At 37.1% G+C, this 27,226-nt stretch overlaps 1 protein-coding gene across 1 annotated transcript in view; it reads left to right on the top strand.

Moving 5' to 3' along the window:
- The window catches only part of col11a1a (collagen, type XI, alpha 1a), a 76,901-nt gene extending 50,405 nt beyond the window's left edge, over positions 1-26,496 (top strand). Inside the window, exons 41-67 of the mRNA XM_089125638.1 lie at positions 1,676-1,729; positions 4,972-5,079; positions 5,267-5,374; positions 6,322-6,375; positions 6,838-6,891; positions 6,981-7,088; positions 9,646-9,699; positions 9,904-9,957; positions 10,091-10,144; positions 10,756-10,809; positions 11,355-11,462; positions 11,578-11,631; positions 11,749-11,802; positions 12,765-12,818; positions 15,583-15,636; positions 16,390-16,497; positions 18,071-18,124; positions 18,262-18,315; positions 19,825-19,932; positions 20,751-20,804; positions 21,726-21,761; positions 21,853-21,906; positions 22,002-22,248; positions 22,697-22,809; positions 23,724-23,792; positions 25,398-25,631; positions 25,719-26,496. Of these exons, the coding sequence (XP_088981764.1) occupies positions 1,676-1,729; positions 4,972-5,079; positions 5,267-5,374; positions 6,322-6,375; positions 6,838-6,891; positions 6,981-7,088; positions 9,646-9,699; positions 9,904-9,957; positions 10,091-10,144; positions 10,756-10,809; positions 11,355-11,462; positions 11,578-11,631; positions 11,749-11,802; positions 12,765-12,818; positions 15,583-15,636; positions 16,390-16,497; positions 18,071-18,124; positions 18,262-18,315; positions 19,825-19,932; positions 20,751-20,804; positions 21,726-21,761; positions 21,853-21,906; positions 22,002-22,248; positions 22,697-22,809; positions 23,724-23,792; positions 25,398-25,631; positions 25,719-25,865 (2,304 nt within the window). The 3' untranslated portion in view covers positions 25,866-26,496. The remainder of the gene's footprint in view (positions 1-1,675; positions 1,730-4,971; positions 5,080-5,266; positions 5,375-6,321; positions 6,376-6,837; positions 6,892-6,980; positions 7,089-9,645; positions 9,700-9,903; positions 9,958-10,090; positions 10,145-10,755; positions 10,810-11,354; positions 11,463-11,577; positions 11,632-11,748; positions 11,803-12,764; positions 12,819-15,582; positions 15,637-16,389; positions 16,498-18,070; positions 18,125-18,261; positions 18,316-19,824; positions 19,933-20,750; positions 20,805-21,725; positions 21,762-21,852; positions 21,907-22,001; positions 22,249-22,696; positions 22,810-23,723; positions 23,793-25,397; positions 25,632-25,718) is intronic.
- The last annotated feature ends 730 nt before the right edge of the window (positions 26,497-27,226 follow it).

The following is a 27,226-nucleotide window of genomic DNA, read 5'->3' as shown; positions in this document are numbered from 1 at the left end:
ACTCACACTCATGTCATACCAAACCTGTATGATGTTAGTTTTTCTGTGGAACTGAAAATACAGCTACAAAAGCTCCATATAAACATAAAATCTCCAAAAAGGACCATAAAGATGACATGGTCCATATAACATGTGCACTCACTGTAAAAAAATACTTTCATGATTTGTAATCAAATTTTTTCTTTTGTCAAATCAACTTAGATAATTTATGTAGTTCAGATAACATAATATTTTGAGTTTCTAGTGATTAAATGAATCTCCTTCATTGTATTAACTCAATTTTTCCATTTCAAAGAACTTAAGTTAAACCAACAATATTTTATATATCATATGATAGCTCTTTTTAGGAACAAACTAAAATTTATTTCATTATCTACTTCTGACTCTTAAAACAAATATTGTGTTCACTGTCCTTAGCACAGGTTGGATGTGAGTAACATCAATGGTCATTGGTCTTTAGAAGACTTGAAATAAGCATAGCCTACGTAAAAACATATTTTCATGATTTGTAATCACAACATTTTTTTCTTTGTCAAATCAACTTAAGTTTATGTAGTTCAGATAACATAATATTTTGAGTTTTTGATGATTGAATCAATCTCCTTCATTGTATTAACTCATTTTTTCCATTTCAATGAACTTAAAATTAAGGCAACCAGGTTACTTAATTTTTTAAGTTAAACCAACAATATTTTTTTTTTACAGTGACATGTGTCATATGAACTGTTTATGGTGCTTTTATTGTGTATTTTTTTCTATCTATGTAAAGATTCTTTGAAAATATAGGTTTGTAGCAACATGAGGGTAAGTATAGTTTTGTTACTGCATAGCTATTCCTTAAAATAAAAAGCTCAAAATTCTGTTGGTGAAATCTGAGAGCTTCATAAGACAACCATATCTCTAGATTTATTTATGGAATTGCTGAATAGTTCATCAGAATTCATTAGAGTAGTATCCTCTCAGGATTTTGTATCTCAAACAGTGTCCCAGGTAATTTTTGAAGCAGTTAAGTCGATGAGTAAAACATCACAGAAATAAAATTATTTTGATCCTCTGCTGAAAGTAAAAATTTGTCTAAAAATTATAGATAGAAAGTTTGTTATCTTAAACATCATTTACCATCATGTTGTTCCAATTTTCTGTGTATAAGGAGAAGTTTTGGAAATGTTTATGTGTTTACACTTCAATTCAATTGTCCACTTCAGACATTTTACAAACTAAAAGTAGCTTTGCAACTACTACATGTCGGTCACGGGTGGCTGTATAACTAACGCACAAAGACGAAGAGCTAGGTCACACAGGCAAACGCCACTGGTTTTTGTACATCGTTTTTGGTCACGACACATTTGCAAGAACCAAAGTTTGAAAAAGAACCACCATGAGCACTTTCAGTGAAAAGCTTTCAACGTGAAATCTCCATTATGAGTTCTTTTCTGTGTTGGTCATATTGTGTGTAAGATGTGTTATGAGCTGGAGGTAGATTTGTTTGCTCAGATATGATGCGCTAAATTAAAAAATACAGTACATGTTTATATATGGCTTTGAGCATCAATGGATGATGCGTTGGATAATGCTCAAGAGAAAATAGCCAATGCTGACACTTTGATATCAAGCTGTTTGTTAGGCCTATTTACTCATCCATATTTTGTTCTTCTTTCTCTTTTGCCCTCTGCAGGGTCCACCTGGTTTGAAAGGAGCCGAGGGCCCTCAGGGCCCCCCTGGCCCTGTTGTAAGTACTCTGTTTCCATGGTTTCCCATCATTCAACGTGAAAAGCTCATTCTCCCAAACGTGGCATTCAATATTTAGGAGTCTGAGAGGGTTGAGGGACTGGTCAGGAAGATCTAAGGCTCAAAAACACCATTAAGGATTTAAATAGTGTTCTTCGCTACCGAAACACACGCGCAAACAGAGAAGAGTGCGCAGCTGATTCATACTCTTTCTAAATGAGAGATACCGAATCGGACACGGTTGGATGTATGCCTCCCGCAGTGCCTCTTGAAAGAGCATGCAGTGGCATTAGTTAACACTAGAGGGTGTGATGGTGACCACCACAGTGTCTTGAGAGATAAATTCACCAGTTCATAATTACCTCCTCTTGACATTTTATACCATAGCTGTTTCATTAGAATTTATGTGGCTTGATGTTAAATGTCCTCAAGCTTTTTGAATTAAAATCACATTCTTTTCTTCACCGATTCATTTCTCTTAAGGAAAAAAAAAAGACAAGTATTGTCACCCTATAATTGCTCTTTTTCAGGCCTTGACAGTGCACTGCAAGATTAGAATAGATGGAAGAAAAGTCATTGAGAGTTTTAAATTCAACTGTGTCAGTCCGATAAAGGATACATTTGCATTTGTATGAAGATGCAGAGGTCTACAAATTAAACCACATTTAGAAAGACAGATAAGGAGTCTAGGGCATGTTCGCCCACTAGTAAGAGTACATTTGGCGCCTAACCAAAAGTTTTACAGTCCTTGAACAGCTGTCTGTTGTTGTTCTGATCGTTTGACTCCATCCGCTCCATGCCGTACTTTATTGCACTCACTAGTCTCAAAGTGTTGCACGGGACCGCACACACCCTCTGTACTGTCCCTGTACAATTATTTATTTTGCTTTGCTGGCAAAGGCAACGATCACTATTAGGTGCAATTTGGTGCATAACATGTGCCACATGGTTTGTACCATGAACATGACGTGATGCCACAAATTTATCGTTGGGAAATATTGTGGGACTAATGATTTTAAATGGGTGCTAAATCCCATAGACTTTGATTAAGAACACCTTAACAAACACATAAAAATGGTCTACCATCCACATGGTAAAATGTTAAAAACACTGAGAACAACTGCATAGCAATGGCCTAACATCTGCATAGCAATGTTCAAAACACACAGAATGCCTTAGCAACTGCATAGCAACACCCTACCACCAGCATATCAATGTTCAAAACACTCTGAATTCCTTAGAAACAGCATAGCAACACCCTAACACCAGCATAGCAATGTTCAAAACACTCATGCCTTAGCAACTCCATAGCAACACCCTAAATTCAGCATAGCAATGTTCAAAACACTCAGAATGCCTTTGCAACTGCATAGCAAGACCCTAACACCAGCATAGCAATGTTCAAAACACTCAGAATGCCTTTGCAACTGCATAGCAACACCCTAGCACCAGCATAGCAATGTTCAAAACACTCAGAATGCCTCAGCAACTGCATAGCAACACCCTAACACCAGCATAGCAATGTTCAAAACACTCAGAATGCCTTAGCAACTGCATAGCAACACCCTAACACCAGCATAGCAAAGTTCAAAACACTCAGAAAACCTTCATAGCAAAGTTCAAAACACTCAGAATCCCTTAGCAACTGCATAGCAAGACCCTAACACCAGCATAGCAATGTTCAAAACACTCAGAATGCCTTAGCAACTGCATAGCAACACCTTAACACCGGCATAGCAATGTTCAAAACACTCAAAATGCCTTAGCAACTGCATAGCAACACCCTAACGCCAGCATAGCAATGTTCAAAACACTCAGAATGCCTTAGAAACTGCATAGCAACACCCTAACGCCAGCATAGCAATGTTCAAAACACTCAGAATGCCTTAGCAACTGCATAGCAACACCCTAACACCGGCATAGCAACGTTCAAAACACTCAAAATGCCTTAGCAACTGCATATCAACACCCTACCGCCAGCATAGCAATGTTCAAAACACTCAGAATGCCTTAGAAACTGCATAGCAACACCCTAACACCAGCATAGCAATGTTCAAAACACTCAGAATGCCTTAGCAACTGCATAGCAACACCCTAACACCAGCATAGCAATGTTCAAAACACTCAGAATCCCTTAGCAACTGCATAGCAACACCCTAACACCAGCATAGCAATGTTCAAAACACTCAGAATGCCTTAGCAACTGCATAGCAACACCCTAACGCCAGCATAGCAATGTTCAAAACACTCAGAATGCCTTAGCAACCCCACAGCTACACCCTAACATCAGCATAAGAACATTACACATTAATAACTGCATAGCAACACCCTAACACCAGCATAGCAATGTTACAACACTCAGAATGCCATAGCAACACCATAACACAGAAACATCTGAAATGGTTTGGTTTTTGTGACTAGAGCATAATCATTCAAAAGCTAAATCTCCTAATTTGGATTTTCTGCACTAAAAGTACATCCTTGAAAGGAAGTTATCACTTGGGAGAATCTGATTTAATCCTTTACACTTGATTAATGAGTGAGGTACGGCAGATCTTTACAAGCCTATTAATTCAGTACGGGGGTTTTCAAAGTCAAAGACAGTGGGCCTCCCTTCTAACACAACATAGACAATGCACACCCCCCAACCTCCTTTTTAACTATAAAGTCTGCATTGTATGAATTACATTACTGTATTAACAGCTTTGAAAGATATAAAAGCGGTGAATTATGTTTTTTGTAAACGATATAAGCACTGTGAATGATTTGATTAACATTAACGATAAAGACAGCAGCAGGTATGCCTATGTGAGGCTGCTGTCACTTTAAGACCTTGTGCATGGATCTAATGATCATTTAGGCAAACTGCGCAATAAGCCGAAAAAGTAAACTAAATTCAGCACTCGCGCACGTCGGGTGTGCCACAGAAGGTCACCTGTCAGTACCGAATTCAGTTCTTTTTCGCAGTTTATTGTGCTTTTAATGACTCATCATCAAGCACGTCCCACACTTTCTTCTCATTCATCCATGTTTCTGTACTGCTCTAAACTGTTTAGGTAGTCCTGTGCTATTATACATTTACATACAGAAAAGCTATATAGAAAAAATGCAATCGATTGACATTGTAGGTGCGCCCTACACTTTTAAAAACCCCTGATGTAGTATATGCTTCAGTTAATCAGACTTGCAAATAGTGTCTCAGTGTCAAATATGTTCAATCGTTTTTGTCTGTGATGGTTATAGGGTTCCCCTGGTGAGAGAGGAGCAGCAGGACCTGCTGGCCCCATTGGCTTGTCTGGACGTACTGGACCTCAGGGACCCCCAGGACCTGCTGGAGAGAAGGGTGCACCGGTAATCTTACTTATTAGATATGAAGATGATCAATATGTGTTTCTTATATTGCATTTATTAGTAAACGTTTAGGTTTGCTTACAGCACCGTCTAATGTACTGTAGCACATGGATCTTTTCAGCAAATGAAAAAAAATTTCAATTCAGAATGTAATTTGCCACAAACTAAAAAATGTGTCTTTGTTCAGGGAGAGAGAGGTCCATCAGGTCCAGCCGGTCGGGATGGAGTTCAAGGTCCAGTTGGTCTGCCGGGTCCAGCAGGACCTCAGGGTCCACCCGGAGAAGATGGTGACAAGGTTAATTGTGGTTTTAATTGACATTAATACGCTTAGACAGTAAAGAGAAGGTCCATTACATTACTGCATTACATTAATACAATCCTTTGTTCCTGCAGCCAATTCACAATCGCCACAAAAGGACAGTAACGGATTTCACTTCATCTTAACTCGTGTACAGATTTAATGGAAGAAAGTTGTGTTCCAATGCATCTAAAGTTACTTTAACAGGCTTACACCGCTGAAAAATCTCAGTATGTCAGCACATCAATATATCTTTTTTTATCCCAACCATCCAATAAATCTCACTAAATTGCCCTCACTTTGTACATAAAAAAAAAAAAAACTATTTTCCAATAGAGTACGAATTTTTATTCAAGAAAACTTAATTCAAGATAAAAGTCAAAATTTTTCTGGTTGTAAATATTTTGAAATATGAAATAGAAAACAAGAAAATAATTATATCTCATCTCCTAGTATATCTCACAACTCTTCCCAGAATTCCTCGCCCGCACTTTTTGGACAGCGATCATTCTTCATCATCACAAACGCACACTGTACGGGCATCTGAAACGTACGCCTATCTCTCAGTCGCTCTCCCCTGCCGCCAATCCATCATCATCTGCAAAGGCTGCCTATAATCAAATTAGCGCAGGGTACCATAAACGTTGTCTCTCCATCAGTATCCTCTAACCAACTTCATGGCTTACGTGCCAAGAATAAGTTGTAGCATAGCTTTATCTGGCCATATCTGTTAGTTCAGAGACATTATTTGTCATGTCATTTACATTAAAACTCTATGCAGGTCATAACCAATGTCATATTTTTTACAGCACAGTAAACGGTTTACTGCAACATTGCTTCAACAGAGTTTTTCTCATTTAGAATCACCAGTGTGATGAATGCATAATATAGTTTTTTAAGAGACAAAATGGATATTGCATGACTGATTTTAAACTACTTTCCAGGGAGAAGTTGGCGAACCAGGACAGAAGGGAAGTAAAGGCGACAAAGGTGAACATGTGAGTAAATTCTGTCGTGAAATCCTTATTTATACAAACAGAACTGATTCTACTTATAAACCATTACCTAATGATTTTAAGGAAATTCTTTTAACATCTGTGGTCTTTCACTGATTTCACACACATACAAAAAAACACAACCAGTATAGTCCGATTTACAAATTTATAAGTCTTATTAACTAGTTCCTTTAATAAATTGATCTAAAAGAGTCATAAATGTTGAACATGTGTATTATACAGTTGAACTGTCAATCACTGAATCGGTTTAAGCGGTTCTTGACGTATTTACTGAACCACAAGTATCGTGTCCAACTCCAAGTGATTTCCTCAAAAGTACTAAAAGTACTAATCCATTAATTAAATCTTTGAGGAACCAGAATCATTCAATTCCTTATGATTCCCATCCCATCTCATAGTACATTTCTGTTATTCTGATCTCCTTTTTATTGTGTTGTCCACTAGGGTCCTCCAGGTCCACCTGGTCTTCAGGGAACTACTGGAGCTCCTGGACCTGCTGTATGTCTTCACTGCACATTCAGAATGACCTTATCTATTTTTTCAGTCATTTTTAATAAGGAATACATTGAGACTAATGCTTATTTCAGGGAGGTGATGGTGAGCCAGGTCCTCGCGGACAGCAGGGTATGTTTGGACAGAAGGGAGATGAAGGATCCCGGGGCTTCCCTGGACCTCCTGGTCCCATCGGTCTCCAGGTGAGTCCCACAGTGTCATTCACAAGCTAACATTTTGATTTTGTTTAGCACTGAATCGCCTCTCCCATGGTGACCCAGACTAACGCAGCACAAACAACATTAGCTGGTGGCCCTGGGCAGTAGATGCACTGGGAGGTGTTTGAGATGTGAATTGATTTTCTTTTTGATTCCACTTCTGCTGGAATTGATCTAGTGAATAAGTATACACTCTCTACAGACATACAGGCTCCATTACATGAACAGTTCAAATTTTGGTTTGCTGGTGGTATAATTACATCTGATTTATTTATTCTACTAATTAGTAGAAATTAAGAGAATTAAAGAAAAACTTATTTAAAAAAGTTTTTTTTGGTAACGCTTCCTTTTACAGTCCAGTTACCAATGTAAATACTATGTACTTATTTTAGTAACTACAATTACTGGGTAATAACTAGTACTAACCCTGATCCTACCCCTAAACCTACCCCTGTTCCATGTACTTACCTTATATTAGCCAGAACTTTCTAGGTAAGTACTGTAAGTATACTGTAAGTACTGTACTGTAAAAGGAAGCGTTACCGTTTTTTATTGGTTTTTTTACAAAATATCAGTCCCAACGATATATATTCATATATATACTTATAAAACAGTTAGTTCCAATCCTTGATTCTGATTGGTCAATAGCTGTGCTTTATTCGTGATGTAACACGGCTATAACCGCTTCACCCAACGGTTCTATTTATCACTGCGCAACACTGCAGTTGTGTTGTTTTTAGTTGAGCTTTCATGCACATTACACATTAGAACGTCTGTTGCTGTTCACGGTCAGGGACTATTTTTTTTCTAGCGGAAAGAAGGCTTTTAGTGATTTTACTTCATGAAAGTTGCTCTAATGCATATTTTTTTTACTTTAATATTTTTATTGTGTGATAACCGTTTTATAAAAGCAATAAGGTACGAGAGGCAAGTGCTGTATCATGAATAAGTATGAATATTGCTTATATATATATATATATATATATATATATAAAAATCTGTCACTGAATATATTTGGTTGCAATGTTGTGAACCATAAAAATCAGCAGTCATGTTTGTGTAGTAAACACACTGTATTTATAGAAGATTTATTTGAATCATCTCATCTTTCAATTTGATCATATTATGATATGAAGCCTCAAGGATCTGCCATTCCTCCTGCCATCAATTAGCTGATTCCTCTGAAGGCAAGTCATCGCGGTAATGGAGTAACATCGACTGCTCCTGTAGTCCTCTTACGCCACCAAATCTCTGAGCCATTTGATTCAATTGAGTTTTAATTGGGCGTAATGCACTTCCATTTGGATTTTATTAATTGCATTTAGTGACCCGGTCCAATAGACATTAGGACAGTGCACACACACCCTTCAGTCTGTAATGAGTGTTTATGTTAATGGTCTCTGACTAAGGGCTTCTGCCCTGATGAGATCTCTTACCAGCACGAGAACCAGCGTGTCAGTCTGCCAAGTCTGCAGGTCACGTGGGTATTGGGCGAGTAAATATCAGACAAAATTAGATTTTAGATGTCGTCGCTCCTTAAATGTGTAACGGATGATGAAGAAAAGTCCTTTGAATGAGCAGCCCCTGAAGGTGAGGCAATTAGGGAGTAAATGTCAAGGATCAAACACGCATGATACCGGGGTCACATGCCTAGCGTGTTTATTCGCCAATGCATGTGTGTTTTATCCGAGGTCTCTGATGTTATAGCATTTTGGACTTCTTTAAAACACAAATGCTTCCCTGGTTACTGTCACTGATGGATGTTTTACCTTTCCTGCTGGGAAAAACATTTAATTGGCTATTAATTAAGCTGAAAAACCGCATGAATTTTTCAGCCCCTAAGTGGAGAGTAGCGTCAAATGAAATGAAGTGCATGCTGCTGGCCATCTAACTTTTTTTTTTTTGGTTTCCCTGTTTTATTCTTCCAATGTTTTGGATCTAAAGTGTGTTTCTCTTAAGTCCTAGGTGCATTTTAAGGGCATAATAATGGGTAAGACGAGGGACATGTCCTCCCCCCCGAATGTTCAAATGAATCCTGTGCCGCTCTTGGGAAATATATTTGGCAAATGTGCGTAGATGAGTTTCTGCGCTGGGTAAAATATCTTTCCTATTGTGCTTAGTGTTGAAAGTCCTCTTCGTTTTTCACCCAGGCTGACATTTTACCAGCTATGAAAAGGTGAGAAATAATATAGTGTTCGCATTGAACGTGAGCTAAAAATCTGACAAAGGTTATTAGCTGCTCTCTTAGATTTCAAGATGACAGATTCTGAAACTCAATAAACACTCCCGCCTCTTCCATTTGCCATATGGCCCTTTTGCCTTTCTCCGCCAATTCTGAAATGAAGCATTATTGCTGTCCTCTGGTAACTGCGTCTGGGCAAGATTCTTTTTCTCTTTTCTTCAGAGGGTCTTTTTTTTGTGCCTCATAGCTTTACACATCTTTGCACAGTCACTGACATCAGTGTACTATAGTATGTGAATGTATGGACATATATATTTTGAAGATACACATCAATAAAATGATATCTATTTATTTTTGAAGGGTCTTCCTGGGCCACCTGGTGAAAAAGGAGAAAATGGAGACGTTGGTCCTATGGTAAGATGTTTTAACCAATTATTAAATACAGTCATACTCGACAGAATACAGGACAGAATATTCTACTCATAAACGCCTTTTCATTTTTTTGGTTCTGTTTATTCTTTTATTTAGCTTTATTTTATTTTGCTTTTGACAACATTGACCTTTTTTTTGACAATTATTAGTCAAATCTAATTTGTCTCTCTTATTGTTTCTCCACAGGGTCCCCCTGGCCCACCTGGTCCCAGAGGTCCTCAAGGCCCTTCTGGTGCTGATGTAAGAGCATCTCTCAACATTGAACATTTTATCCAATCTGCAAATCCATAAAATTACACCACTTAAACTAAATGGCTTCTGTGTTAATGGTTTTCACGTATGCCTCTTAACAAATTTACTTCTTTTATTGAAGGGTCCACAAGGTCCTCCTGGTGGAATAGGAGGAATGGGATCCGTGGGTGAGAAGGTAAGATTATCCCTATCTCCAGTGTTTATTCTCCACGGCCAAAGACCTATTTCAAGTCTCATTTGAAGTCTTCCTTAATTTATTATTCGTGTCATCGTTTTTTCTGAATTAGTATAACAAAACGGTGAATGCCTACATTACCGCAGTTCTGATAAAACCCCCTCCATTTCACCGCTATTTGGCAGGCCCACAGGCCATCAATATTTAATGCTTTGGCTGGCTGTGGAGATGAATTTAGAACATGTTACGGGTCACCATGATGCTCCATCCATTAGTAGTTGAGTATTATGTCCACTACAGTCTAGACTAGTTGAGTAAGCTACTGCTAAGAAACATAATGCAGCTTTGTTTAGATAATATTTTCTATTCAAAAGTCAAATGGTATCTCTGATCTTCAAAAGGTGTTCCATTTTTCAGAGCATTGAAGATAAAATGACTATGGAACGATTCGATTTGCTGGTTTTTGTCAAAGAAACTTTTGAAATTGGAATTTGGAAGTTTCCAAAATGGAAGTTTGACAGCTAGAAACTCTGGTTGAAAAGAACTCAACATTGTACAGCACAATCATATGGTATGGTGCTAGAGCTTATAACTAGTAATATCCTTCACAGGGTGAACAAGGAGAAGCTGGCAACCCTGGACCTCCTGGCGAGCCTGGACCTGGGGTAAGTTGAGTTCTCAGGAGAAATCTGTGTGATGGTGCGGGTAATCACTTCCTGTAAGCTTTTCAGGCTTTATTGATTGTGTTGAATTAAGTGGCCACACTAAGTGAGTCGCTAAATTGCAGGAATGATTCCAATAAAGGGTTTTCCTCTCATCATACAAATAATACACTTAACTTTACAGGGGTCATATCAAGAAAATGTACCCAAAACATCCCTTCAATTGAAACTAAACTTTTGGATTTCTGACACCAGAATATTGGCTTTCATATGATAAAACTACACCTTTTTGTCATAAAAACCTTGAGTAACATTTCAAGCGGGGGCAGATCAACTGAATAAAGCTAAAAAGTTAACTTATCTATTACAAATGCAGCCTGTCAAAATTCTGGCCTGTCAATACTGACATGGATGGTTGATTAACTCTTTTGAATTGCTGTATCAGAATGTAGAGCGTGGCTGCACTCATTGTTCTCGGGGTGCTTTTGTTCATGGGGTGCCTCAGGGCTCTTTATTCAGCCCTTTCATCTTTGTTATATATTCTGCAGGGCCCAAAAGGGGAGAGAGGAGAGAAAGGTGAAGCTGGTCCCTCTGGTGCTGCTGGACCTCCAGGTCCCAAGGGACCCCCTGGAGATGATGGACCCAAGGGTAACCCTGTAAGTGTGACACAACTGACATTCATTTCGTTTAGTAGGTCCTATTATTTGTTAAGGATATTAAGGACGAATTTAGTTTTAAGTTACTGACATGTAACTGTGTTTACAACTAAAGGGCCCTGTTGGTTTTCCTGGAGACCCTGGTCCACCTGGTGAGCCAGGTGTTGCTGTAAGTAGCACAATCTATTTAAAGGATTAAAACTGTAATTTGCAGGGTAAATATACTGCAATATTTGTCAATTGTCAGTTTATTTGTCTTTTAAAATGTTGTCTATAACATTATCAGGGAATAGATGGAGGCCCAGGTGAAAAGGGAGAGGATGGAGAGTCTGGTCAACCTGTGAGTATTCATAATATTTAGGTGCAATAGCTTTGACTATAGTTTTTATAAACTGCATAAAAACTCTATGCATACTTTGTAATTTTATTCAGGCAATAATTACTCAAAATATAATCATTTAAGTTGCAGAGCACTGTGTTTTCCTCTTGCAAAAGTATATATGAAGAGTTCAGATGCAAAAGCCTCTAAATGCCATTTGAAATTTTCTTCTTTAATGATGATTTTTATCAAACTTGTATATTTAAGTTCAGTAATTTCACTTAAATAACAATTAATAGGCAATTATCATTGCCATTTAAGTGAAATTACTGAACTTAAATATACAAGTTTGATAAAAATGATCATTTTAGAAGAAAATTTCAAATGGCATTTAGAGGCTTTTGCATCTGAACTCTTCATATACAATACAAATATATTCATAAACTGTAATTGGATATGCAGAAGTCAAACATAATTGTCTGAGCAGTGGCAGCCCATAAACTGCAGTCTTTATTAACATTTATTATAGTCATTTGGATTTTCCAGAGCAGGAAAATTGGTTAATTTACCATTAAATTCAATGTATCTGAATCTCTAGGTTTACAAATGTGAATGTCTAGGCTTGAGGGTCTTTGTGCAAGGCCCATTTGTAAGCTACAGTTCTATGAAAGTTTAATGATTGGAGGTTTGTTTTGAGCAACACACTTTCACAGAAATACACACAGCTTCTGATTAGAAGTTTATCATTTTCAAATCAAATAATCACACAGCTGAATAATTTTCTAAATTGTATCCATCCTGTCGGTGTGCTTTTGAAACCCTTGTGTTTCTTAATTGTGTTCAGTTAATTTCACGAAATTGGTTAAGGTTGGCAAGACAAAAGAGAGAAAGTTTAGTTATAACGCTAAAGTCTATTATCTAAAATAGGCTGGTTCAGATGTTTTCTGTTTTTGATTCATTTCTCTTCCTCCACTCTATTTTAGGGACCTCCTGGTCCTTCTGGAGAAGCTGGCCCACCAGGACCTCCTGGCAAAAGAGTATGTATAGTCCTCATCGCTAGTGCAAGTTTAGCATATTGATTTATTTTTTTTTACCATCTGTCATGGATAACTAACCTTTTTAATTATAATTTTCTCACTAAGAATGGAACACTTTCTAAAATTGCTATTTATTAAGGAATATTCCGACATGTGTAAAACAGTCACCATTTTTGTTTAAGACTCGTCCTCATCAGCACGGATGATCAGTTGTTTTTCACCCGGGGTCATACCGCTCAACGGCAAAGAGAAAGTCCTTCACAGGGTGATGAATAGCGCATACTAAATCATCAGTCTGAAATCGAAAACAGCATTTAAATGGCGTCAGAGCCAGAACTCATTTCCTCCACTGTAGTCCTACATCTCTCTCAGGATGAAAGTAGAAAATCAGTCGAGACGTTATATTGATCCCGGGCCTGTTTGAGTGACAGTGATGAGGGGACAGCGGTGTAAAGGATGTTACAGAGGAAGAGGAAATATAACTGTCACATTCAGGACAGGAATTGGAAATCCTCTCCCACTGCCACATGAAAAGAAATTTGTTCAGCCAAATGAAACCTCATAGCCTTGCAGAAAATATAGTTTCACTGGTCACGAAAAGAACTCATTTTACAGAAGAGGGAAAAAGTTCACTTTTTCTATTTATATTGAATTTCTCACAACACTCTATCTGAACTAGCAAGTGAAATATAATTGAATTTTGTCTTTTGCACTAGATTGCGTTTACACTGAACTTGCAGTTGATTGTTTGTGATCTTCGTTGATGTACAATGTCATATAATTGAACGTTTAAAATTTGACTTACCAAATTTTAATTTGGAAAGGTCAAAGAAACACAAAAAACTTTTGCTGATAATTTCCTCATCCCCATGTCACCCAAGATGTCCACGTCTTTCTTTCTTCAGTCGAAAAGAAATGAAGGTTTTTGATGAAAACATTCCAGGATTTTCTCCATATAATGCACTTCATTGGGAACCAAACGGTTCAAGGTCCAAATGAGAGTTTCAGTGCAGCTTCTAACGACACCAGACGATAAATAAGGGTCTAATCTAGGATCCTTGACTCGAAAAAAGATTCGTTCATTTTGATGAACGAGTTCGAACAGGAGAGTCATGAACGCTCATCACAGAACAGAGCAAGGCAATTATTTGTGCTTATAAAACTTTTTTAAATGGCCGATCGTTCGATCGCTGGATAAGACCCTTATTTGTCGTCTGGTGTCGTTTAAAGCCCTTTGAAGCTGCACTGAAACTCTCATTTGGACCTTGAACCGTTTGGTTCCCATTGAAGTTCATTATATGGAGAAAATCCTGAAATGTTTTCATCAAAAACCTTAATTTCTTTTCGACTGAAGAAAGAAAGATATGGACATTTTGGATGACATGGGGGTGAGTAAATTATCAGCAAAAGTTTTTTTTAGCTAAAGTTAACCTATTTTGTGCAATCGGCAATGGTTGATTGACATGCCAGTAGGTGGCTCTTCACTGTGGTCACATGTTTCTGATGTTTTGGACCTTGTATTTATTTAGTGTACCAATTTTGACCAGATCATATGGGACGGATGTTAATACCAGGTGTAAACAACTGCTGGACGCTTTTGGAGCCCCTCGAGGCCACAAACTGTCTTGCTATGAGGGAAGCAGTCCTGGTTGAATTTTATTAGCCAGCCCAAGCAACACTGTGCTATCCCATTATTCCTCCATAAAGCTTTATGGCATCTCTGCTCACACATCCATTATTCATGCAAAATGTGGAGAAAACACCACTCGCCTTCCCAATATGCTTGATGGAGCTCTCCCAGGGAAAATTATACACCCTATCAATACACACGGATAGCAATGGCTGACGAACTGCCATTTCATCAGCAAAGGTGTTTTAATCCTGCGAGAGGAAGACGGTCGCAGGAAGACTGATCTCGTGGAATTAAGTCCCCTGCATCAATAATTCTGGCTGGAGCTTATTTTGCATCAAACACAGAGACGTTCTGCTTTCTCAGCAGTTTGCAGACCGCAGTTGGAAATGAATATGGAGATTCCCTTGCTTATTCTCTCTCTCTGTTTATTTCTTGGACTCTGTTCAGTCTTGGACCCATGAGACAGTCCCTAGACTATTAAGCATCTTGGGAATTATTTGAATATGGTGAAGCTTCCAACTGTCATTAGCCTAGTTGATTTCTTCCTTGCTCTTCTAAATTTACATATGAAAAATGATGCAGTGGAGACTGTCAGGTTTTATCTTAGAGACAAAAATTAAATTCAGAGCCAGACCGATATATTAGGCATTTTCCAAACTATCGGTATCGGCAGTTATAATGGCTGATAAATGAATATTTCAAAAATAAAATAAAAACGGATAAGTGTTGGAGTTGTAGCCTGTCCACGTTGAGTTGGTCACAAGGATATTTTTCATACATTTATAAGTTGCCATATGTTCTATTCAAATTTATTATTTATTGTTGTATTATATTGAACATTTTTGCATGTTTCATCATGAATTGTTTTGGGGGGTTTTATTGATATAATAGTTTTTAAAAAATATATATAATTTGACAACTAGCCCCGGTCACCTTTACGAATATGAATGAATGTATGCTTATGCAAAAAAAAACTTCGAAAAATGAAAGTGGATCCATTTGCCTATATGTAACCATCAAGCAAGTTCCTCCAAGTGCTACCATGATGTCTCACTGTGACCTTTTTCCCATTTGTTTTATAGCCCAGCAGAGAAAAATGCTCAAATACAATGTCCTCTTCTCTGTCTGCAGGGACCCCCGGGGACCGCTGGAGCTGAAGGCAGACAAGGAGAGAAGGGCGCCAAGGTAACGTATCATTCCAAATCAATTCAGCTCAGGCACATACTGCAGCCTCCACTGCCATAATTAAAGCACAGCGAGCCATGGGAGAAAGAACATCTCTGACAGAGTGACTCACTGTTAATACATGTGGATACATCGTCACTGTGGGATTGAAGTGTGTAGGTTGTTCATCAACTGAACCCGTGGTCTAAATTGCGAAACCATACAGAGATTTATAATGTAATGTTTTTAAGGTTTGTTAGTCTATATTATGTTACATTATATTATGTTATATATAGGGCTGTGCAACGATTAATCACATCCAAAATAAAAGTTTGTGTTTACATAAAATGTGTGTACTGTGTATAATTATTTTGTATATATAAATACACACAAACATTCATATATATATATATATATATATATATATATGTAACCAGATATGCAGTATATGCATGCAGACATTTCTCATATATATACATCCATGTGTGCATATTTATTATTTATTTACAGTACACACACACATACAGTATATTATGTAAACACAAACTTATTATTAAATTGAGAGTAGTAAGATTAATAATCTCAATAATCTTTTGGAGGCAGTTAATCGTGAAAATCTGAAAGTCTCTTATTCTTACCGAGGCTGTATTTGATTACAAATACAGTAAAAAAAAAAATCTGTCTTTATCAGTGATATTTCAGTGAGAATTGCATGCCGACTTCATGCATTATATTATAATTTCTATAATCCTCTCTTTTCCTCCTTATCTTCAGGGTGAGGCAGGATCTGAGGGTCCACCAGGTAAAACTGGACCAGTTGGCCCTCAGGGTCCCGCTGGAAAGCCTGGTCCTGAAGGTCTACGAGGAATCCCCGGGCCTGTGGTGGGTCCCCATGTCACTCATCACCCAATCATTCCACCATTACACATACACATAAATACAATGGCCCCAAATCGTTTTAGAAAACTTTGGATACACTAAAAGTACTGTGAATTTGAAAACCAGGTAGCATCTGCAAACAAATGATGCTTGACCTTTTCTCTAAACTTTTTCTAGCTATGCTGATGAATATTAATTATGTGACTTGGCATTTGCTCAGTAGTTCTAACAGATTACTACTCGCCACTGCCAATACTTGGTGCTTTTGCGTGGACTTAAAGGTATAGTTCACGCAAAAATGAAAATTCTGTCAGTATTTATTCATCCTCATGTTGTTCCAACCCCATAAGACTTTCGTTCATATTCGCAATACAAATTAAGATATTTGTGATGAAATCTGAGAGCTGGATCACTCCTCCATAGGCTTCTAAGGGATTGAAACTTGCCGGCCCGGAAAGGTTATTAAAGACATCATTAAAATAGTCCAAGTGACTACAGTGGCTCAATCTTAAAGGGTTAGTTCACCCAAAAATGAAAATTAAGTCATTAATTACTCACCCTCATGCTGTACCAACCCCATAAGACCTTCGTTCATCTTTGGAATACAAATTAAGATATTTTTGATTAAATCTGAGAGCTGGATCACTCCTCCATAGGCTTCTTGAGGGATTGAAACTTGCCGGCCTCGAAAAGTTATTAAAGACATCATTAAAATAGTCCAAGAGACTACAGTGGCTCAATCTTAACTTTATCAAGCGATGAGAATACTATTTGAGCGCAAAACAAACAAAAATAACGACTTCATTTCAACTATTCATTTACTTCTCTTTGGGCCTCTAGTCAGTTAACGTAGCGTGATAGCTTAGAGCTACGTCACACATAGGCTCACTATTGGCCGATGCTGGTCGTGTGTGATGTGTGTGACGTACAACAACAGAAGCTTATGTGTTACACTAGTGAACTCACGTGAGGCCCACAGAGAAGGAAATTAATAGTTGAAAAAAGTCGTTATTTTTGTTTTGTTTTTGAGCACAAAAAGTATTCTCACCGCTTGATAAATTTAGGATTGAGCCACTGTACTCATTCAGACTATTTTAACGGTGTCTTTAATAACTTTTCGGGGAACAAGCTTCAATCCCTTAAGAAGCCTATGGAGGAGTGATCCAGCTCTCAGATTTCATCAAAAATATCTTTATTTGTTATCTTAAAATAAAATATCTTAATTAAAACGAAGGTCTTAAGGGGTTGGATCAACATGAGGGTGAGTAAAAACTGAATTTGAATTTTTGGGTGAACTATGATTCTGCGGCCAAGCAAGCAATGGCATTCATACACTTTTAAGTATTTAAATTATTTGTATGGCCACTGAATATCTTAAATACACACACACACAGGAATAGAATTATATGAAACAACTCAATTCACAGAATAATAAATCTCCTATCTGTATCTTTCTCTTGTCTATTAAATACTTTTTAGTATCTGGGCTATTAATCACTCTCCAGCACAGTGTAAATCAATGGCAGACCATAAGCAAAAAACAATGCAATAATGGCTTTTGTAATTGGATGCACAGGGTGAACAAGGACTTCCTGGTGCTCCTGGACAAGACGGTCCTCCAGGACCAATGGTAAGAGGAGAGACCCCATTCCCTTTTGCTCGTTCTTTCCGTCCACCTTTTATCCTCTCTCTCTTTTCTGTGTGTGCGTGTACATGTGGGTATATGTGTGCAAATTGAATTCTCACTGTTAGTTCTCTGATATTTAGGGACCTCCTGGTCTCCCTGGCCTGAAAGGAGACCCCGGCTCTAAGGGTGAGAAGGTGAGTGACATTCTATTTCTTTTCCTGACATTTTTATTAATATGCTTTCAAAGAGGCTCAATGTCAAAGATAAAGACTAGACTAGGTCATTCCACTCCAGGAAGCCAGGGGAAAAGTTTCAGTATAATATCCAGAAGTTTTTGCTTCATTTTTAGACATTTAGGAATCCTTTATGAAGTGCTTACTGATTATTTTCTTGGGCATTTAATCATATTTATAAAAGAATAAAAAAAGTTTATTTTTGTCTCTTTGTGTCACAATTTGTTTATATATATATATTAGGGCTGTCAGTTAACGGCGTTAACGCAAAACCCATTTTAACACGATTATTTTTTTAATTGCAAGATTAACAGTCTTTTTGGCCATGATGCAACCTTTGTAGTTTTTTTTAACATGCTTTTGCAACAGGATGCGGGCGCAGCGTTGCTTTATGAAACCCATTCATTTCAATGGCTAAACCGCACACCGTGGTCTAAATTCAAAATAGTTCAAATTTTGCCACTGTGATGACCATCATGGCCAATAGAAACTTTAGGGCATCCAAAAATTTTTGAAAACTGGCGTAGCGTGGCGCATACCGCGTCCTGTCTGAAAGCACCGGATCTAGCTAGACCGGAAATACACTTGTTGCGAGCCCGCCAAACAGTAGGTTACCGTTACGTTTTGAGTGGACGATGAGCGCGAGATGCCGAAATGGATGTCAATAAGATTCTGAATTAAAAGTTTAATGTTAAAAAGTTGCCAGATTTTTTTTTTTGTCATTGTGAACTGAGCTATCATTGATGGCCAAGCACACACACAGCTATGCGAAGTTGTCAATGTTGTTTTCAATAAAAAATAAATAAAAAAAAAACATTTGCACAAAGCAAGCCGATCCACTTTTTCATGTTGATAAGAGCATTAAAATTAGAAAAAAATAATGGGACAAAAAGAAATCAAGAGACATTTAGAATAGATAAAAATGTGTTTAATTGTGATTAATCATAATCATAATTAAACAATCGCGATTAAATATTTTAATCGTTTGACAGCACTAATATATATATAATTTTTGTTTTTTAGGCCATGAAAATGTATATACTAATTTCAAATATTCATGCAGTTTAGTTTCAGGTTTTTCCTTTTTTTAATATATATTTTGTAATTTATTTCATTTTTTTTTTTTCATTTAAGTCAATTAACCTTAAGGCCCATTCACACAAAGAACAATAACTATAACAATAATTATATTAGCGACCACACCAGCGGACGATAACATTCTGTTTATTTTTAAGTGCATTATTACTTCTTTAGTTCCTCAGCTGGGAAAAATCGTTCTAAACGTGATTCCATCGATATCGTTTCTCTGATGTTATCGTTAATAGTTTGGACTCTTCTATTCTTATCGTACTTGGTGTGAACGGTCTCTAATGTAATGTAATGTCTTTGATGGTTTAATTATTTTTATATAATTCTTTGTACATTTCGAATATCAACTGACGTTCTGATCTGTGACATCTTTTCCTCCAGGGTCACCCCGGTCTCATCGGCCTCATCGGACCCCCCGGTGAGCAGGGAGAGAAGGGAGATCGTGGTTTGCCTGGTCCTCAGGGAGCCGCTGGCAGCAAGGGTGATTCTGTGAGTCACTAATGATTTATTTGTCCTTTCTAACCCACCACACAACAAATGTGGTACCTCCAGCAGCGCACCTATTAGGATTTCTCCTGTAATGCTTGCAAATTAAAGTAGCGACCGACTGAAACAATAACGTCTGCACTTATTGCATCTGTGTACATCATCATAATCGTGTTATGGATGAAGCTGTCATGAAAGGTCCTCGGAGCCAGCAGTAATTCCATTACGCCAGACGGTCCCATCAAACACCAGTGCGATTACATTTTTTCACAGTCAAACTGCGAAATGTTTGTCTTTCTTTGCCTCGTTGAAGAACCATGCAACACATATCCAGTGCAATCAGCAAATATATAGAAAACCTTTAAAAGTTGATTGAATAATTGGCCTTTGCTATGACCCTTGCTCAGTCGTTTAAAGCAATGCAGCTTTAAACGTATTACGATTTAGCTTAATGAAATTGTAGTCTCCCCTTCTGTGAGTTTGGGGAAAAAAAGAAAATCGAAAAACGTTTCCCATCTCACTAACGTTTCCCGCCGGACAGATTTGCGATCTGTTGCTGAGTTTAGTAACGGAGGCTGAATTTCTCCCCACAGAATTAACTCAAAAGTCCTTGACTCTAATGAAGTGTAATGATCAGTGTGTAATACAAACTAGAGGAATAGATGAGCAAGAGTCGTTTTCATGTAATTTTTAAAGACAAATCTTAGAGAGAATATCAAACTCGTCAGCTCACACAGATGTTTGAATTTCTGCTGATCAACATCTTGACATATCAATCATATGAAGTTCTGCTTTCTGACCATCTGCTCTTTAAACTGTAGGGTATCAGTGGTGCTGCTGGTCCGCTTGGTCCACCTGGTCCTCCTGGATTGCCCGTGAGTCTTGCATCTTGCATTCAGTGTTATCGTCAAAGTCAAACTGTATGGCACCAAGTTAAAAAAATGGTGTCACATTGCCTATTTAAAGCATCACAGTTTTTTTTTAAGAGAACTATTTTGAGAGATCTTTTGAAAAATATATTTAAACACATCAATGTCTTTCCACTTTTAAAATCATGATTTTGGTCTGCCCCACCTCAGCAGTCAATTTTAACTGTATCCACTATTTAAATATGTACGAGTCATACTTTTGACATACACTACCGTTCAAACGTTTACCGTCAGTAAGATTTAAAAACTTATATAAATTATAAAACCAAGGACAAATTAAATTGGTGACATTTATAATGTTACAAAAGATTTATATTTAATAGAAACATTTTAATTAATTTATAGAATCATTTTCATGGCACATGGTCTTTCCTTAATATCCTAATGATTTTTGGCATAAAAGAAAAATCGATAATTTTGACCCATACAATGTATTGTTGGCTATTGCCACAAATATACCGTACCCGTGCAACTTGTGGCTGATTTTGTGATCCAGGGTCACAATTAAGCATTCTCATTACAGGAATAAGTTATATCTTAAAATATATATTACAATAAAAAAAAAACAATTATTTCAAATTGTAATCATATTTGACAATATTACTGTTTCACTGTATTTTTTATCAAATAAATGCAGCAATGGAGAGACTTCTTTAAACGTAAAAAAATCAAACAGACCCCCAAACCTTTGGACAGTAGTGTATGTTGAACTGATATATATTACTGATAAATTATTATAATGTTACAAATTCTAATGTTTATTCTAAATTTTCTAAATTCTAAGATTCTAAATTTTAGAATTCTAACTGTTTTCACCAAGCTCAATTTTAGTCAGTTTTCACAGAATGCATTTCGATTTTCCTTCAGGGTCCACAAGGGCCAAAGGGATCCAAGGGTTCGACTGTAAGTACCACTTTAACGCCGATCAATTTGATACGCTTGTTATAATAATGTCAGAAAACGCGCTCATGATATTTCAATCATCTTCCTGCAGGGTCCCGCTGGTCAAAAGGGAGACACTGGCACGTCCGGACCTCCTGGTCCTCCTGTAAGTGAACTTTTGCACGCTTCAAGGAGATTTTTATTATATACTGTAAAATGCTAGAGGCTCATGGATACACACTAATTTTCCTCATTCCATAGGGTCCTCCTGGTGAGATCATCCAGCCTCTGCCTATCCACTCGTCCAAGAAGTCCCGTCGCTCCATCGACATGCAAGCGGACGAAGCCGGCACCATGCTGGACTACGGAGAGGGCATGGAGGACATCTTCAGCTCTTTGAATAATCTCAAACAGGACATCGAGCGCATGAAGTACCCCATGGGCACGCAACACAACCCCGCACGAAGCTGTAAAGACCTTCAGCTCGCTCACCCAGAATTCCCAGATGGTAAGTGAGCAAGGTGGGAGGTAAAGGAGACGGTCTTGAACAGATAAATCTCTGTATCCACTCTCAGTAGGTATTGGCTGTGCTTCTAAAATTCCAAACCCGTCACTCGGGAGATTTGAATAACAACAGCAGCCGCCGACGGCTGATTGGGAAGATGTTTAGCATTCTGCGGACTCCAGCGGGAGCTAACCTCTCACTCCCAAATCATGGCTTACAAAATGCCAGCTCTTACAGTGACCTTTAGAGCTGGTTTTACCTCAATCGCATTAGCCTGCTATTTTATTTACACAAGGCATCGCCACAGCTGATGCCCATTCAGAGTGTTTTTTTGTTTTGTTTTTGCTGAAAAAAGGAATTTAAAAAAAAAAAACCTTCATTTATGATCTAAATGATTTCTTTGAAGTTTATACTGTATCTGTCATGATGTCTGATGGGTTTCCTCCCTCAGGTGAATACTACATCGATCCCAACCAGGGATGCTCTGGGGACTCCTTTAAAGTGTACTGCAACTTCACAGCGGGAGGCGAGACCTGCATCTTCCCCGATAAAAAGTCAAATGGAGTGAGTGGCATTCTGAAACTCATTCCCCTGAGGAAGAGCTAGCCAATAACAGCCAGATATGATCACAACATCTTACCTCTGTCACATACAATAGGGTTCTCATAAAGACCATGTGAGATTTGAGAAGTCACATCAAAGAGATGTTATCTTATTCTTACTGTTGGTTATTGGAGGAGTGATATTCAGAAATCTATTTATTTAACTATTTTTATATCAATATATATATATATATATATATATATATATATATATATACACACACACACATACACACACACAAAAATAGACTAATTATACATCACAATAGACTATATTATTTTTTTTTACTCTCACATTTCAACAATATTGACAATAAAGCATATATATATATATATATATATATATATATTTAATTCATATTAACAAGCATTCAAGCAATAAAACAGATACTACTACACTATATAAAGACTTTACAATTTTTTTTTTTCATATACACCAGTGACAATACAGTGGGGGGAAATGTCCGTAATTTACAAAAATAGCACAAAAGTACTGTAAAACAACTATATGATCTTGCAAATAGGATTTATACACGTTTTTGTCTTTTGACTTTGGAGTAAAATATGAGTTCAGGACATTTTTTTTAAACTGTTCGAGTGTCTGTCCAACACTATCACTATGTGTATTTGTGCACTTAAACCCAAAAGATCAGAACAATATTCATATTAGATCGCATTTGATTGGAAACCTCATTCTCAATATTAAAATAATCTGCTTTTCTCATGCTGTGTTAAACAGAGCAGTCATTTCAGTGAGAGATTTGCTGCTGTATGAAAAATAGCTGGGTTTAATTTGATTTTATTTTCTGCTGAAGCAAGTTTGCTCTTCATTCAAAACTTTTCACACAGCAAGTCTTTTTCCGTTTCGTCTTTAAGGTGAGACTATCTTCATGGCCCAAAGAAGTTCCCGGCTCCTGGTTCAGTGAATTTAAGCGTGGCAAAATAGTAAGTGCACTTTCTCATCCTGCTTTCATCTACTCCTTTATGAAAAACATCTTGTCCTTCGAAACTAAGAGAACCTGAGTGCTCTGCCTCATCTTTTTTTTTTACTCAACTGTTGGGCAGACCCCAGTAAGAGCTCGGCTTTTAAAAGAAGCTGTCACCGCAGCCCTGGATCCATCAACAAGCCGAACAAACACTCATACGCCAAACACAAATGAGCACATACATACACACCGCATTCATATTTGATGCAGTGGAGAGTTTTGAAGGCACCTCTGTGAGACCAAACGGCTTTGTGTTTCTGGTGTCTGTTCCAACTGTTTTATATTTTGTCAGAAGCGATAATTTTTCAATTATTCATATTTCCAACTTTACCATTTATTGGTGCCTGTGAAAAGTGACTTGCTTAATCGCTTACACACACTTTACCACTTAACACCTACACAAATCAAGTACTCAAGTAAAAGAAATTTTAAAAAAACTTTGTAAAATATTAATTTTCCATTTTACTTGAGTAAAAGTACAAAAGTACTTGATTATTGTATTAAAAATATAATAAATTAACCATGTTTATTTTATATTCTATCCAGTACGCATTGCATTTATTTTATTACTAAAACTCATTATACATCGAAACATTAACACAAGTAAAATATCACAAACCTAAACAAGTAAAAAAAAATATATATATATATATATATATATATATATATATATATATATATACACACACAGTATATTGAAAATGAGGGGAAAACTAAATTTGTGCAAATATGTGGTGAAAAAGTAATTAAAAATTTATTTTACAGATATCACGTGGTGCAAGATGAGTTATGCAAACATACTAGTTTTATATCATTTAAAATGGTGGGGAAGATGCATGGGCATTCATTTGCATAATTTTAAGCTTGAAAACCAAACGTAACATTAAACACATAATGTTAATATTGGATAATATATATATATATATATATATATATATATATATATATATGAAGAGTTCAGATGCAAAAGCCTCTAAATGCCATTTGAAATTTTCTTCTTTAATGATGATTTTTGTCAAGCTTGTATATTTAAGTTCAGTGATTTCACTTAAATGGCAATGATAATTACCTATTAATTGTTATTTAAGTGAAATTACTGAACTTAAATATACAAGTTCGACAAAAATCATCATTAAAGAAGAAAATTTCAAATGGCATTTAGAGGCTTTTGCATCTGAACTCTTCATATATATTTATTATTGGATAATATTTTATTATTTTTCCTAATTTTATGAGAGCTGATTATAAATGAAATTGCAACTTAATACAACAAACCTGGACATTTATATTATATTATATGTTTGCTTACAGTAACAGAAACAATGTTACTGAAATGGATACAATCCCCTTTTTTAAAGAGTCATGCCGATTTTATGGTAAAAACATATCCCCACAATAGGGATAAAGTAAATATAAAATCTACCTACTTGAATAGGTCAGAGAACCATAATTATTAACATTTTTACAAAAACATATTTGGTGGGGCAAATACAATTGTTGCTGCTCAATAAATTCTTAAATGTTCCTTAAAAGAGTCTCTATCATTTTTGCTTTCACCCTCAAGCTTTCGTACGTGGACGCAGAAGGCAACCCGATAAACATGGTCCAGATGACGTTCCTCAAACTACTGACAGCCTCCGCCAGGCAAAACTTGACCTACAACTGCCACCAGTCGGTCGCCTGGCACGACGCCACTACGGACCGCTACGACAGGGGGCTACGCTTCCTCGGCTCCAATGACGAGGAGATGTCATACGACAACAACCCCTTCATCACGGCCCTGTCAGACGGCTGTGCGGTAAGACCTCCGTCGTAGATCCAGACAAATCATTAAGTCACTTAAACATGCGAACACACTTCTGATGGTCTTGTTCTCGTCCCACAGGTGAGGAAGGGCTACGGAAAGACAGTTCTGGAGATTAACACTCCCAAAATCGATCAGGTTCCGATCGTTGATGTGAGTTTCACTGACTTTGGGGATCCCAACCAGAAATTTGGATTCGAAGTTGGTCCTGTCTGCTTCCTTGGCTAAAAAAACACAGACAAAGAAAAAAAAAATACCAATAACTTGGCAGGGTAGGGACGGGTTAGCGCACGAGTCGAGACTTTTTTTCTTGACGTCATCAAACCATCGAGCCCGTTCCTGCCACATGCCAGTTTTGAATTTAAAAAATGGGGTACCGAACACGTCTTGCCATTTATGTATGTATTACCCAGGAAAATACTTGTTGCCCTTGTAGGGCAAGGATCACATGACATGAAACCTGTTATGGAACCAAAAGGTGAAGGACAACGTCAAGCCAAGGCAAACGGTGAACCTGGGAGGTCCACGAGTTGGAGAAAGGGAGGACCTCTCATCCGGAGTCTATCGGTGCAGTGCAAACAAATAAATTAAAAAAAAGAACAAAAAAAGACGACAACAATGGTGCTTGTTCAAAATAGGAAAAAAAAGAGGTGCTATGAGAAAGAGGATGTATTTTAATAAAAACTGTAATTATTATTTTGTACATTGTTGATGTTTCTGAATCCACTTTCAAAACTTGCATGTGTATCACAATTACATCTGGCTCTTAAATTCCAAATCCCTCACGAACGTTTATAAGTTATAGAACTGAACAAATAAAGAATTAAATAATGATATTTTGTGGATGAATACTGTGTACTTATTGTTAAGCAAATAAAAGACAGCATTCAAACAGTTCCCTACTATTAATTGTAATGTAAGTCCTTTGTATATATTGAGCATCCCGAAGTCGCTCGCAGTTCGGCCCACTGGACACCTCAAGAGGAAGATTCAACAGCACATGCAACCTGTGCTCGATTTAAGTAATCTTGACATTCGCTTTAATTTAATCTTTGTTCGTTATTTGTTTGTTTTTTCAGTTGTAGGTCGGTCGTATACCTCAATCTCTCTTGAAAAAAAACCATACCGATGCAAGTATGGTGTGCCCTGTATATACCTTGGTTATACAGTTAAGTTTATATATTTTGGGTGGGGATTTTTTTTTTTTTTTTTTATTAATGGGAAAAATACATATCTGTTAGGCCTCTTTTTGTTCAAAACCTTCTGTGAATTTAATGATAAGGCCTTTTAGGTGACCCATTTTTGTAACTAAATTGAGAAATTGTTTTAAATGTGCTTTTTATGGTTCATTTCATTATTAAAAACTGGATTCCAACCAACCATGAAACTGAGGTGTGGATTGTTTGTTTGCTTTGTCAGGTAACATGGTTTTATTGTCTGTCCGTTTACCGTATGATTCATATATTGAGTGATTTAAGGTTTTAAATGACATTGTGCATTGCGTCTGACCGATACCTTCAGTTCAAAACATGGCATTATAAAGGAAAAGTTCACCCAAAAAATGAAAATTCTGTCATTTACTCACCCTT

Source organism: Pimephales promelas, chromosome 22, assembly GCF_988280905.1.
Source record: "Pimephales promelas chromosome 22, fPimPro1.hap1.1, whole genome shotgun sequence".
In the NCBI taxonomy this organism is placed as follows: Eukaryota; Metazoa; Chordata; class Actinopteri; order Cypriniformes; family Leuciscidae; genus Pimephales; species Pimephales promelas.
The sequence above is the reverse complement of the archived record's forward strand: the minus strand, read 5'-3'. Positions and strand labels throughout refer to the sequence as shown.